Source organism: Saccopteryx leptura, chromosome 9 (assembly GCF_036850995.1).
Source record: "Saccopteryx leptura isolate mSacLep1 chromosome 9, mSacLep1_pri_phased_curated, whole genome shotgun sequence".
NCBI classification, from domain to species: domain Eukaryota; kingdom Metazoa; phylum Chordata; class Mammalia; order Chiroptera; family Emballonuridae; genus Saccopteryx; species Saccopteryx leptura.
This window is the reverse complement of record NC_089511.1, coordinates 24,264,306-24,277,354: the sequence shown is the minus strand read 5'-3', so window position 1 is coordinate 24,277,354 and position 13,049 is coordinate 24,264,306. Positions and strand designations below refer to the sequence as shown.

The 13,049-nt window shown below is 46.0% G+C and overlaps 1 protein-coding gene and 1 non-coding gene across 3 annotated transcripts in view; one reads left to right on the top strand and one right to left on the bottom strand.

The window, feature by feature from the left end:
• Window positions 1-3,381: 3,381 nt before the first annotated feature.
• RFWD3 (ring finger and WD repeat domain 3) overlaps window positions 3,382-13,049 on the top strand; it is a 43,895-nt gene continuing 34,227 nt past the window's right edge. For both annotated transcript variants that reach the window (XM_066349422.1, XM_066349421.1), the window contains exons 1-2: window positions 3,382-3,502; window positions 8,440-8,962. In XM_066349422.1, the coding sequence (XP_066205519.1) occupies window positions 8,442-8,962 (521 nt within the window). In that variant the 5' untranslated portion in view covers window positions 3,382-3,502; window positions 8,440-8,441. The remainder of the gene's footprint in view (window positions 3,503-8,439; window positions 8,963-13,049) is intronic.
• LOC136381686 (small nucleolar RNA U13) lies at window positions 11,652-11,752 on the bottom strand. Its single transcript, XR_010747161.1, has one exon. It is a non-coding gene; the product is annotated as a small nucleolar RNA U13 (small nucleolar RNA).

Sequence of the window (13,049 nt, the reverse complement as noted above, 5' to 3'; positions counted from 1 at the left end):
AGAGTGTGGTATTTGCAGGTGAATGAGAAACAGGTTTCTGCAAAGGGAGGGGGCTCTTGGAGGGAAGAGACTCAAGCAAAAGAGATTTGCAGAGGGATCAGAGAGGGGTCCCGAGAGAGGAGTGCCCCCGGGGGGGTCAGGCAGGAGGGGGAGAGAGTTGGGAGTCTGCGGAGAAGGAAAGATTAGGTGAGGTTTCTTTGGCCAAAACGATCTGCGTATAGAACAGAAGGCACAGAAATTAAGGACAGAAGCGAAAGTAAAAGGAAGCCTGCCTGCACGTAAGGCACTTCTGATGCCCTCCCTGTCTGGTGGCAAAAGTTGTCAAGGTCTCTCAGAATATTGTAACCAAATGTCCCGTTTTCAGGCCAATGGGAGTCATTGTCTAATTTGTATTAGGGCCACACCGTGTTACAGAAGAAAATGAGGTTTTTTTGGCTTAAGGACAGAGAGGCTCAACTTAGTGAGGTTTTTTATGAGACATCCTAGGGGGGTCTGGTCAGAAGGCTTAGACTCTGAAGACCCCATAGTGGAGACAGGTGAGCAAGAGGGGGCGTCTCTGCCTTTTGTCACTGTCCCAAGAAGAGAGAATCTCTGTGTCATCCTGGGAGTCGTCCCTGATAGAGGTCGTCATCACCTGTCAGGGAGCTCTGAGGACGAGAAGTCTGAGAGAGTGGAGAGGTTTGGCTAGGTGCCTAGTGTGACATTCGAATCAAAGCCATAAAATACATTAATGGGCTTTAGAAATAACTTCAAAGGAACTAGTCCAGTAAACAGATGAGCCCAGACTCCCAGGATGGCTAGGAGCTGAGGAGTCCTTGAGATAGAGAAGTCGTTAGACTCCCAGGATGGCTAGGAGCTGAGGAGTCCTTGAGATAAGGAAGTCGTAAAAACTCCTAAGATAGTAAATGTAACCACATCCTAGGGGATAGATAGGGACATTTCTAGCTGGGGCTTTCAACTGTATGACTGGTTACTAAGGCACGTGACTAAAATTTAATTTGGGGGAGCCAATTGCTAAACGCCAAATTCGCTTCTGTATGAACTGCTTGCTTGCTACGCTATAAAAACCCCTAGACTGTAGGCGCTCGGTGTGGCTCTTGTGACTACCACCTGAGCTCACCCCTGCGCAGGTTTGTTTTGTTTTGTTTTGTTTTGTTTTTCTCTTGGCCATAAAACTTTGTCTGAAACTCTCCAAACGTCTCCAGTGTTTGTTTTACCCGGCGAGTGCAACACCTAGTCTTTTGTGCAGTCTACTGAGACTGAAAGTCAAACCCCTCAAAACGTGAGGCGTGTCAGAGAAAACCATCCGACCAGAGAAAATTTTGTGAAAAAGAGAAGCCGACCGGGGAAGAGGAAGGGAGAAACTCCTTACATTTCTCTGGTCCGGCAGGGGTTCAGGACAGGGTTAGACTGCCGGCCAATCGACCTACAATTAATTACACGTCCAAACAGAATCAGGGAGTAAGCCCGGGACGAGCTGCTGCTGCCCATTGCTTCCCTGGTTGTAAGTTTGGAAGGCAAAGAGGGATCGTCCAGGCAGTTAGTACCCTGTCCCGGGTTTTGGCACCAAATGTTGGAATCCGAAAAGACCAGAGTAACAAGCTTTTATTGAAAGGAAGACAGGAACCCTGCCGGGCACTTCTCCTGGGGAGAAGAGCACCGGTTACAGACTAGGGGCGAATTATATACTGTTTGGGAGCGCCTGAGAGGATACTGAGGCAAAAGTTCTGTTATGTTCTCTTTTACGGTTTTAGAATTTCAGCTTTCTGGAATGCTCCCTCTCGGGGCAGGTTGACCAGCTTCCTGGAATTCCTCTGCCCCAGGAGCAATAGTCCAGTAAGGGTGAGGTCAGGCAGCCAAGCAGAACAGCAAAAGGGCAGTTTGGAATTCATGTATCTATCAAAATCAATCTCTCTCTTTCTATTATCAATAAATACAATTTTTTTCTAATTGTTTTTGCATTGAACATGCAATACTTACGTAACAGTGAGAATCACTCAAACACCTTTTACACTCTAGTCCAGGGGTCGGGAACCATTTTGGCTGAGAAAGCCATGAACGCCACATATTTTAAAATGTTATTCCATGAGAGCCATACAACGACCTGTGTACGTTATGCATTATCCAATAAAAATTTGGTGTTGTCCCGGAGGACAGCTGTGATTGGCTCCAGCCACCCGCAACCATGAACATGAGCGGTAGGAAATGAATGGATTGTAATACATGAGAATGTTTTATATTTTTAACATTTTTTTTTTTATTAAAGATTTGTCTGCGAGCCAGATGCAACCATCAAAAGAGCCACATCTGGCTGCGAGCCATAGGTTCCTGACCCCTGCTCTAGTGCATATGATGTGTTTTCAAAAGGAAATTCCTTTCTCCTCACATTAGCCATGCTAAAACTCAATAGCCATAACAAGAAAGGGAAAAAAGTTTAAATGCCAATGTTGTGCGTGGTGGATTTTGGAGGAGAAAAGTCATTATTTGGACTATACATGATTTTCAATTATTTATGCTCCTCTGCTACCTTTTCCATTGAAATAAAATTTTGACAATGTGCAGTCTGTGCTGAGGTTTTGATTTTAGAGAGATTTCATCTTTCAGGGAGATACCTGAAAAATATTTGCTGTTAAGTGACATGACAATGGTTTAGCAGCAAGCAGTTTATTGCAGTGGTTTGGGACTTAAGAGATCGTATAAGCAAATTCTTTTGCCATGTGCTTTTCAACCCTAAGAGTATATATACCAACGGGATTGTCCCAGGCCTCTTTACGGACTCCAATTTCTGGGGGCAATATTTTAAAATTATTGGATTAGCTACCCTCCTGTGGATAGATAAGTTTCTTTACCTAACAGGAAGAAGCAGCAGGAGCCACAGTTGTTTATTATTATTATTATTGTTATTGATTTTTAGAGTGAGAAAAAAGGGGAGGGGAGAAAGCGACAAGCCAAACATCCATTTGTTGTTCCACTTATTGATGCATTCGTTGGTTGAGTCCTGTATGTGTCCTGATCCACATCAACCCGCAACCCTCGGTAAAGATGGGGCGCTCCACCAACTGAGCTACTGGGCCAGCGAAGGAGCCACCGTTTTAGTATTTGCATCTTCTTTTCCAATTGTACAGAGAAATCTTAAACCTTCCTTCCGCCAGAAATTCAAATCAAGAGCGGTAAAACCCTTCCTCCGCTCTTCCGTTTGAGGGCTGAACTTAACCAATTGGAGAGGGCTCCTCACCCTGGTCCCGCCTAGTCTGTTTGCAAAGGACCAGCCAATGAGAGCGCCCCTCTTTCAGCAAACGGCGACCAAAGGAAGAAGAAGAGAGGCTATTGGTCAACGGCTGGGACAGCTGCCCAGTGAGAGCAAGCTGCGCGCGCTACTCAGGCGGTCCGCTTGAGCTGCAGGGGAAGTGCGGCTGAATCTGTGGGGCGGTACGGTCGTACAGAAGAGACGGACGCTTTGTTCGGCGGTCTCGGTACCCCCAACGTGTCAGTCCAGCTTTAGGTAAGGACGGCGCTTACATCTCTCCACGTCTCGCGCTTCTGGCTCCAGGATACCTTCCCGGGCTTGGTCCATGAACGCGGGTCCTAGGGACGCCCTAATGGAACCTTGCGGCCAGAGAAGATTCGGCCTCTCTGGACAGCCCCAGCCGTCAGGGCTGAGAAGTCCGAACCCGGCTTTTTTCGGGGGTTTTTAAGGGGCGTGAGGTCGGGGTGGGGGCAGGGAAGACAGGAAGTTCGGGTGACCCCGGAAGTTGATGAGTTCGGAGTTGAGTTCACTGCAGGCCGGAGCTTCGTGGTCCCCCAGCCGCTCTCCAGGAAGCCGACCCTAAGACTCTTCATTTACAAGTAATTGCTTTCCCCTTGAGCGCCCGTTAATTGCATCACTAACTAAAGAACCTAATTTTTAGTTTTATCCTCAAATTTGACCTCCTAACACTGCGACGTGCGTACTTTTATTATCCCCATTTTACAGGTGAACTATATAGTTGAGCAGAGAAAGTAGGAAACCCGCCCGATGTCCCACAGGCAGTAATGAAGCAAGAATTGGAGCCGAGCCCTGGCCGGTTGGCTCAGCGGTAGAGCGTCGGCCTGGCGTGCGGGGGACCCGGGTTCGATTCCCGGCCAGGGCACATAGGAGAAGCGCCCATTTGCTTCTCCACCCCCACCCTCCCTCCTTCCTCTCTGTCTCTCTCTTCCCCTCCCGCAGCCAAGGCTCCATTGGAGCAAAGTTGGCCCGGGCGCTGGGGATGGCTCCTTGGCCTCTGCCCCAGGCGCTAGAGTGGCTCTGGTCGCGGCAGAGCGACGTCGGGGTGGGGGTGGGGGGCAGAGCGTCGCCCCCTGGTGGGCGTGCCGGGTGGATCCCGGTCGGGTGCATGCGGGAGTCTGTCTGACTGTCTCTCCCCGTTTCCAGATTCAGAAAAATACAAAAAAAAAAAAAAAGAATTGGAGCCGAGGTGGGCTCGACCTGCTGGTACCGCATTTTACTTTGTTAATTGGGTGCCGTGGCGTCCCAGCCCATTGATGGCGTCTGAGTAACAAAGCTTGGTAGGATGACTTGTGGGAGGTTAACATTTGAAGTTCCAGCTCGCATGGCTCAAACAAAATCAGGGACAAGGTCGCTCAAGGCTTGAGGTGACTGGCCAAAGGTCATTTTGAACGGTTTTCCCGCTGGTGTGCTGCAAGACTGTATTGTAACTACCAATTTGTACTTTTTTTTTTTTTTTTTTTTTGTATTTTTCTGAAACTGGAAACGGGGAGAGACAGTCAGTCAGACTCCCGCATGCGCCCATCCACCCGGCACGCCCACCAGGGGCGATGCTCTGCCCACCAGGGGGCGATGCTCTGCCCACCAGGGGGCGACGCTCTGCCCCTCCGGGGCGTTGCTCTGCCTCGACCAGAGCCACTCCAGCGCCTGGGGCAGAGGCCAAGGAGCCATCCCCAGCGCCCGGGGCCATCTTTGCTCCAATGGAGCCTTGGCTGCAGAAGGCGAAGAGAGAGACAGAGAGGAAGGAGAAGCAAATGGGCGCTTCTCCTATGTGCCCTGGCCGGGAATTGAATCCGGGTCCCCCGCACGCCAGGCCAACGCTCTACCGCCGAGCCAACCGGCCAGGGCCCCAAATTGTACTTCTTAATCGCTTCACCTCTTTTACACAGTACCGCAATCCCTCCCCTGTGGTAACCATTAGTCTCTTCTCTATATCTATGATTCTGTTTCAGTTTTGTTCATTTATTTTGTTCTTTAGATTTTACATGTAAGTGAAATCATATGGTATTTGTCTTTCTCTGGTTTCACTTAGCATAACACCCCTTAGGTCCATCCATACTTTCCCAAATGGTAAGATTTCATTATTTTTTTATGCCCCAGTAACATTTCATTGAATATAGGGCAGCTTTTGTGTGTGTGTGTATTTTTCTGAAGTGAGAAGCGGGGAGGCAGGCAGCCGGACTCCCGTATGCGCCCAAGATCCACCAGGCATGCCCACCAGGGGGCGATGCTGTTGCAACCGGAGCCATTTTAGCACCTGAGGTGAGGCCATGTTGCCATCTTAAGCACCAGGGCCAAGTCGCTCCTATGGAGCCATGGCTGCCGGAGGGGAAGAGAGAGACGTAGAGGGGGAAGGGTGGAGAAGCAGAAGGTCGCTTCTTTTGTGTGCTATGGACAGGAAACAAATCCAGAACATCCACACGCGGGGTCGATGCTCTGCCACTGAGCCAACCAGCCAGCGCTTGTACCACAGCTTTTTTTATCCACTTGTCTATTGATAGGCAGTTACTTTCATATCTTGGCTATTGTAAATAATGCTGCAGTGAACATAGTGTGCACTTATTCTTTTGAATTAGTGTTTTGAAATTCTTCAGATATGTTCTCATAAGTGGAATCCTTGAGTAATAAGGCAGTTCCATTTTTAATTTTTTGAGGACCCACCATACTGTTCCACAGTGGTTGTACCTATCTACCCCTATGCTGATCTTAAGCCTGTCTGGTTTAAACCTACAGATTTCCTACCGCACAGGGTGAGGAGGTTTTGTTTGTTTGAGCTGGGAACAGGTTAATTACATATACAGGCTTTCAACCAATCCTTTTCAGCTCCATCTTTCAACACTTGTCTTCTGCGATACCTGGTTTCTACGCTGCCTTCAGTGGCGGTTAGCTTGTGTCTCAAGAGTGCACAGCCCTCCCTCTTTGCAGGTACTTGAGTTTCATCTTTTCATCTCTACCACATAGTTACCAGTTAACAGTAAAAAAAAATTGATTTACATATCTCATATTCTGTTTTTTTCCTGTCTTGGTTATTTATCCTTTTTTTAATGCCTTTTCTTTTGAGGAGAGGGAAGTTGTGTTCGTGAACCCATCACTTTGGGAAAACTTCTTTTCAGGTTATCTGTCATTTCGTCATTGCTAAACCTAATGGTCATTCTTTCCCTTCAGTAGCAATTAACATACTTGACCATTCTCTCTCTCCTTGAAACATTCTTTCAGGATACCCTGTTCTCCCAGGTTTGCTACTACTGTATAATCTTGTTTCTGGGTTCTCTTTCTTACCCTTTTAATGTTAGTGTCTCCAGTTTTAATCCTTGGCCTGTTTGTTTTTCTTCTGGTTCAAAGCTGCTTATTCCTTTCCATCTCCACTGCTGTGCTCTTGTCCAAGCCTCTGTGACCACTAGTTTACATTTTCACAGTAGCCTATAAGCCGGGTACTGTGCTTGCGCTGTTGCTCCCTTTATCTATTTCTAACATGAACGAAACTGCTTACTGAGGCCTTCAGTAATAGTGTCCTGCCTTATCAACCCCAGCCCATGCTGTTCGCTCTTCCTTACTGTACTCATTACACTGGTCTGCCTGGTTTCTCTAATGTACCCAATACATGCTTGCCAGGGCCCTGTGTATTGATCTCCCTTTGAAACTCTTTCTGGCCTCTCATATGTCCAGCTTATTTTAATCCTTCACTCCTGGGCTCAGTTTTATTTCCGAGAGACCTTCCATCACTATTGTGTCTGAAATGGTGCTTCTTGCCTTCCACTCCCAAAACCAGATATCAAATGTCTAATTTTCATGTTTATTTGTGTTTTCTCCCGTTTGCTAGAATGTAAACTCTTGTTATGCAGGGTCTTAATCCATCTCATCTCTGGGGTACCTGACTTATAACTGTGCTTAATAAATATTTGTTAATTGGAATTAGAGATTGGCCTGACTAGGTGGTTGTGCAGTGGATAGAGCATTGAACTGGGATGCAGAGGACTTGGGTTCGAAATCCTGGGGTTGCCAGCTTGAGCGCAGGCTCGCTGGCTTGAGCCTAATGTCACTGGCTTGTGCAAGGGGTCACTCGCTCTGCTGTAGGTTCCCCCCATCAAGGCACATATGAGAAAGCAATCAAAGAACAAGCCACAATGAAGAATTGAAGCTTCTCATCTCTCCCTTCCAGCCTATCTCTCCTTATCTGTACCCCTTCTCTCCGTCTCTTTCTGTCTCTGTCACAAAAAAAAAGAAATTACAATTAGAGATGGGAAACAAATAATGAAAAGGATGGGTAAATAAAGGTTGTTCACCCTTTTTGAGATTAGGTTTCTATTTTATTTTAGTAATTGAATTAATTTTGCAAATGTCCTTTCTCTTTTATCCTCTGTAACTTGGTGCTGTGAAAGAATATTGTTTACTAAAATTAAATACAGCATTATATGCATTTGTTTTGGTGAATGTTAATATTCAGATCATGACAAAGAACTGCAACAGATCTGGGTGATTAGTTTCAGACCCAATAGTTCAAACCCCTTATTTCTATTTTAGAAGATAGTACTGTGGTTACATGACAATGTTTTTGTTTTTGTTTTTGGTGGGGTTTTTTGTTTTGTTTTTTGTATTTTTTCAAAGTTAGAAGCAGGGAGACAGTCGGACAGATTCCTGCATGCACCTAACCTGGATCCACCTGGCTTGCCCACCAGAGGGCGATGCTCTGCCCATCTGGGGCGGTGCTCTGTTTGCTACCTGAGCCATTCTAGGGCCTGAGGTTAAGGCCATGGAGCTGTCTTCAGTGCCCGGGCCAACTTTGCTCCAGTGGAGCCTTGGCTGCGGGAGGGTAAGAGAGAGATAGAGAGGAAGGAGAGGGGGAAGGGTGGAGAAGCAGATGAGTGCTTCTCCTGTGTGCCCTGACTAGGAATCAAACCTCAGACTTCCAAACGCTGGGCTGATGCTCTACCACTGAGCTAGCCGGCCAGGGCCTGACTTAATGTTTTCATAGGGCAAACTGGACAAGTGGTTGTAAGTGCTTGTTATGGAGAAAAAGGTATATAATTACCAGAACAGTAAAATAACTAAAATCTTCTCAGCTTTGCCAAGAATGAACTTAAACAGAAATTCTAAAAATCTAGATGTGATTTTATCAGCTACACGACATGTTTTATCTATTTTACTGATGCTTTTTACAAATATTGCTTCCTCAGTGATGGCTGATGAAGCAATGGAGTATGATCTTCAGGTGCAGTTAGCTCATAATGCTGCTGAACAGCATGTTCCGTTTGAAGTCTTCAGCGAAGGGGAACTACCCCTGCTTCAGTCTGCTTCCGCTGAAGTGGCTGGCACCCAAGGCAGACTACTCCTGTTCCAGCCTGCTCCTGCTGAAGTTCTCAACAGCCAAGACGGCCCAGACTCCCTGGCACCTGCTCCACAGGTGTTCATTGACCTGACAGAGGAATTAGAGCCCTTCAGAGAAGAGAATGTGGAGAACATCAATCCAGGAGCTTCAGAGGAGCATCAGCAGGAATCTGGTGCTAACCACACCATCCGAGTATCTTCATTTGAGTCAGTAAACTACATTACTGGGCTACAGAGTCTGCATGGCATACTAGAATTCCTGAGACCACCTTCAGACCACAACGTGGGGCCAGTGAGAGCCAGAAGGAGGAGAGTGACTGCTTCACGCAGAACTAGAAGAACTACAGGGTCTCAGAGAACTGACAGTGCCAGGTAAATAATAATGAAAGGTTGTGTGATTAGTACCAGTTTGGGAATTAAGTACGTTAGGCTCTAGTCACATCTCTAGTTGTATATTGATGATAGTATAGGCATTGTGACTTTTGACAAGTCAGGTAACTTTTCTGAACCCCCAATTCCTCACAGGTCATATGGAAATAAAAGTGCATAACAAAGTAATTGAGGGGAGAAGTTATACTGAGGTACTTTGAAAACTGGGTGGTAGTTTATTGGCAATGGCTTCTGTAGAGGCTGGCTCTTTAGATCATTTGCACCTCTTATATCAAAAAAATGTTTCTTAACTTGCAGATTCACTCCACTAACAATAAGACCCATTGTTCATTGGCATACCCCATAGTGGTATAGGCTGGATTTAGAGAACCCTTGTGAAAAGTAGAATGTGAATTGAGAGTTGATCTAAGTAGGAAGCATTCCAGTCCTCACGTGAGAATGTGTTCAAGAATTGAAATGTTACTTTCATAGTTTTTGGTTTGAGTGTACCTTTTTTTTAAATTCATTTTTATTAGAGAGAGAGGAGAGAGAGAGAGAGAGAGAGAGAGAGAGAGAGAGAGGGGAAAGCAATAGAGAGAACAGAGGGAGGAGCAGGAAGCATCAACTCCCATATGTGCCTTGACCAGGCAAGCCTGGGGTTTCAAACCAACAACCTCAGCGTTTCCAGGTCAATGCTTTTACCCAGTGCACCACCACAGGTCAGGCCTTGAGTGTACCTCTGAAGAGTGTAGTTGTCAAGCTTTGACAGGGTTATTATAAAGAATAACAGTTGTCTAGGTCTTGTCTGTTTTTAACTTCTTCCTGTTTTGTTTGCAGTACCTGGCACTGGCCGCTTGATGGCTCAGTGGTAGAATGTCGGCCAATGTGTGGATATCCTGGGTTCAATTCCTGGTTAGGACACACAGGAGAAGCAACCATCTGCTTCTCCACCTGGCCCTCCTCTCTCTCCTCTCTCTTTCTCTTTCTCTCTCTCTCTCTCTCTCTCTCTCTCTCTTCCCCTCCCATAGCTGTGGCTATATTGGCTCAAGCAAGTTGGCCTCAGGTGCTGAGATGGCTCCATGGCCTCCACCTCAGGTGATTAAAAAAAAAAAAGGCTCAGTTGCTGAGCAACAGAGCAACAGCCTCGGATGGGCAGAGCATCGCCCCCTAGTGGGCTTGCTGGGTGGATTCCAGTCTAGTACATGCGGGAGCCTATCTCTCTGCCTCCCCTCCTTTCACTAAAATAAAAAAATATTATTTCACATTTGGCCTTTTAAATATTTTTAGGTTTAAAGAGGTTGAATTCATTTTATGGAACCCCAAGAGTGTGTTTTATTCAGGGTCTCAAAGCTACTGCACAGAGGAAGTGAAGCTGGCAGACTCACTTTCTACATAGATACATAGCGGGAGCTTCAAGCAAATTTGTTTGAACACTAAGAATAGTGAGACCATACTAAAAAACAGTAGCTAGGTTATCTATTTACCTGTTTTGCAAATGAAGAAGCCAGTGGGTTAATTTGTGCTTTAACTGGGATAACTCTGGGATTGGGATTGTGCCTTAAATCTCAAGATTCAGCCTGACCAGGCGGTGGCACAGTGGATAGAGCGTCGGACTGGGATGCGGAGGGCCCAGGTTTGAGACCCCGAGGTCGCCAGCTTGAGCGCAGGCTCATCTGGTTTGAGCAAGGGGTCAATCTGCTGTCACCCCCACCCCCACCCCCAAGGCACATATGAGAAAGCAGTCAGTGAACAACTCAGGTGCTGTAACAAAGAATTGATGCTTCTCATCACTCTCCCTTTCTGTCTGTTTGTCCCTATGTGTTCCTCTCTCTGTCTCACACACAAAAAAAAGTCTCAGGATTCAGCATCCTTTTCCATGGATCCTGGTGATTACAGTGACCACATTACTTTGTCTCCAGTCTCTATAGTGCCTGCTCACTTCTGGATGTGACTGATCAAAGATGGTGGGTTCCTAGTTCTGTGGTGAATAAGAATTGCAAATGCATGTTACTCAGTTACTTTAAAGTGTCATTACCTCTGATTAGGAAGGCAAAATAAGATTTCACACATTTGTGTGATAGGTGAAGATAGCTTGCAGTCCAGTTTGGGGGCTCTGTTGAAGTGAGTTAAGTGGGCTGAGAGTGAAAATGGTGTCATTAGGGGCTAGTTGACACCATGAGACCTTTCATAGTATTCCTCAGCCTTGGTTGTTCATCTACTCAGTTGAGGGGGGTTGACTGCTCTGGTGGGGGACACTTAACTTGTGTTCACCAACTCACAGGAGAATGACACTTAAAAATCATATGCTGGCCTGACCAGGCGGTGGCACAGTGGATTGAGCGCCAGACTGGGATGCGGAGGATCCAGGTTTGAGACCCCGAGGTCGCCAGCTTAAGCGCGGGCTCATCTGGTTGGGCAAAGCTCACCAGCTTGGACCCAAGGTTGCTGGCTCAAGCAAAGGGTTACTCGGTCTGCTGAAGGCCCATGGTCAAGGCACATATGAGAAAGCAATCAATGAACAACTAAGGTGTCGCAATGAAAAACTAATGATTGATGCTTCTCATCTCTCTCTGTTCCTGTCTGTCTGTCCCTGCCTGTCCCTCTCTCTGACTCTCTTTCTGTCCCTGTAAAAAAAAAAAAAAAGTGAGCTTTTCCAGGTCTGATTGCTTATACCTTCTGATTTTCTTTTTCACATCAGATAGGTAGTGTGCCGATACCATAATAAGATTTGAGGAAGGCACATCTTACTCAAGAGTGTGAACGCCCAGTCATGCTTATGAACTACAAATTGTTCTTTCTGAATTTTTGTTGCTATTGTTGAATTTAGAAAGAGAGAGAAGCATTGATTTGTTGTTCCACTCATTGATGCATTCATTGGTTGATTCTTGTATGTGCCCTGACCGGAGGTCAAACCTGTAACATTGACATTATTAGCCAACTGAGCTACTGGGCATTGTCTACAGCCATGCCACCTTGACGTGCCCGATCTACTGGGAAGGGCCTTCCTGGATTAGGGTACCTGTTCTCCTGGAGTTCAAGTAATCCAGGACTATGGAGGTTAGGCAGGGGCAAGAGCTTACCCCATACTGTTGAATAATTCAAAAATGATAAGGGACATTGTCATCCAAATAATACAGGGAAAGAGGAGGATTTCTTCCAGGCCTTGCCGGTTGGCTCAGTGGTAGAGCGTCAGCCCAACATGTAGAGTCCTGTGTTTGATTCCTGGCCAGGGTTCACAAGAGAAACACCCATCTATTTCTTCACTCTTCCTTCTTTTCTTTTTCTTTTTTTTTAAATTTTTTATTAATTTTAATGGGGTGACATTGATCAATCAGAGATTCCTCTCCTTTTTCTATCTCTCTCTTCCCCTCCCGCAGCCAAGGCTCCATTGGAGCAAAGTTGGCCTGGACACTAGAATGGCTCCAATTGCAATAGAGCATCGCCCCTGATGGGCAGAGCATCAACCCCTAGTGGGATTGCTGGGTGGATCCTGGTCGGGCGCATGCGGGAGTCTGCTTGGCCTCCCTGCTTCTCACTTCAGAAAAATACACACACAAAAAAAGAGAGGAGGATTTCTTGGGTTTCAAGGTTGCACTCCCAAAGAGAAACTCCTACTACCACTGCCTCTTGTTCCTTTTCATATCTCTCCTTTCCCATGTCCCCACCAGACCTTGGAAATGCCTGTTTTACTATGTAAAAGCAATAATAATGAGTAATTTTTAAAAAACAAGTCTAATTTCTTCTAGCTAGACCAAAAAATAGAAGACTCAAAGTACTAGAATAGAAATAAAAGGGGAAACATTATTACTATCAACCTTACAGAAGAAAACAGTATTATAAGGGACTACTGTGAACATTTTTATACGAAGAAATTAGATAACCTAGGTGAAATTGACAAATTTTTAAAAAGCATATCTATCAGTGCTCTCAAGAAAAAGAAAATCTGTGACTTGGAATGCTGAGGTCGCTGGTTTTGAAACCCTGGGCTTGCCTGGTCAAGGCATATACGGGAGTTGATGCTTCCTGCTCCTTCTCCCTCTTCCTTCTCTCTCTCTCCTCTCTAAAATGAATAAATTAAATCTTTAAAAAA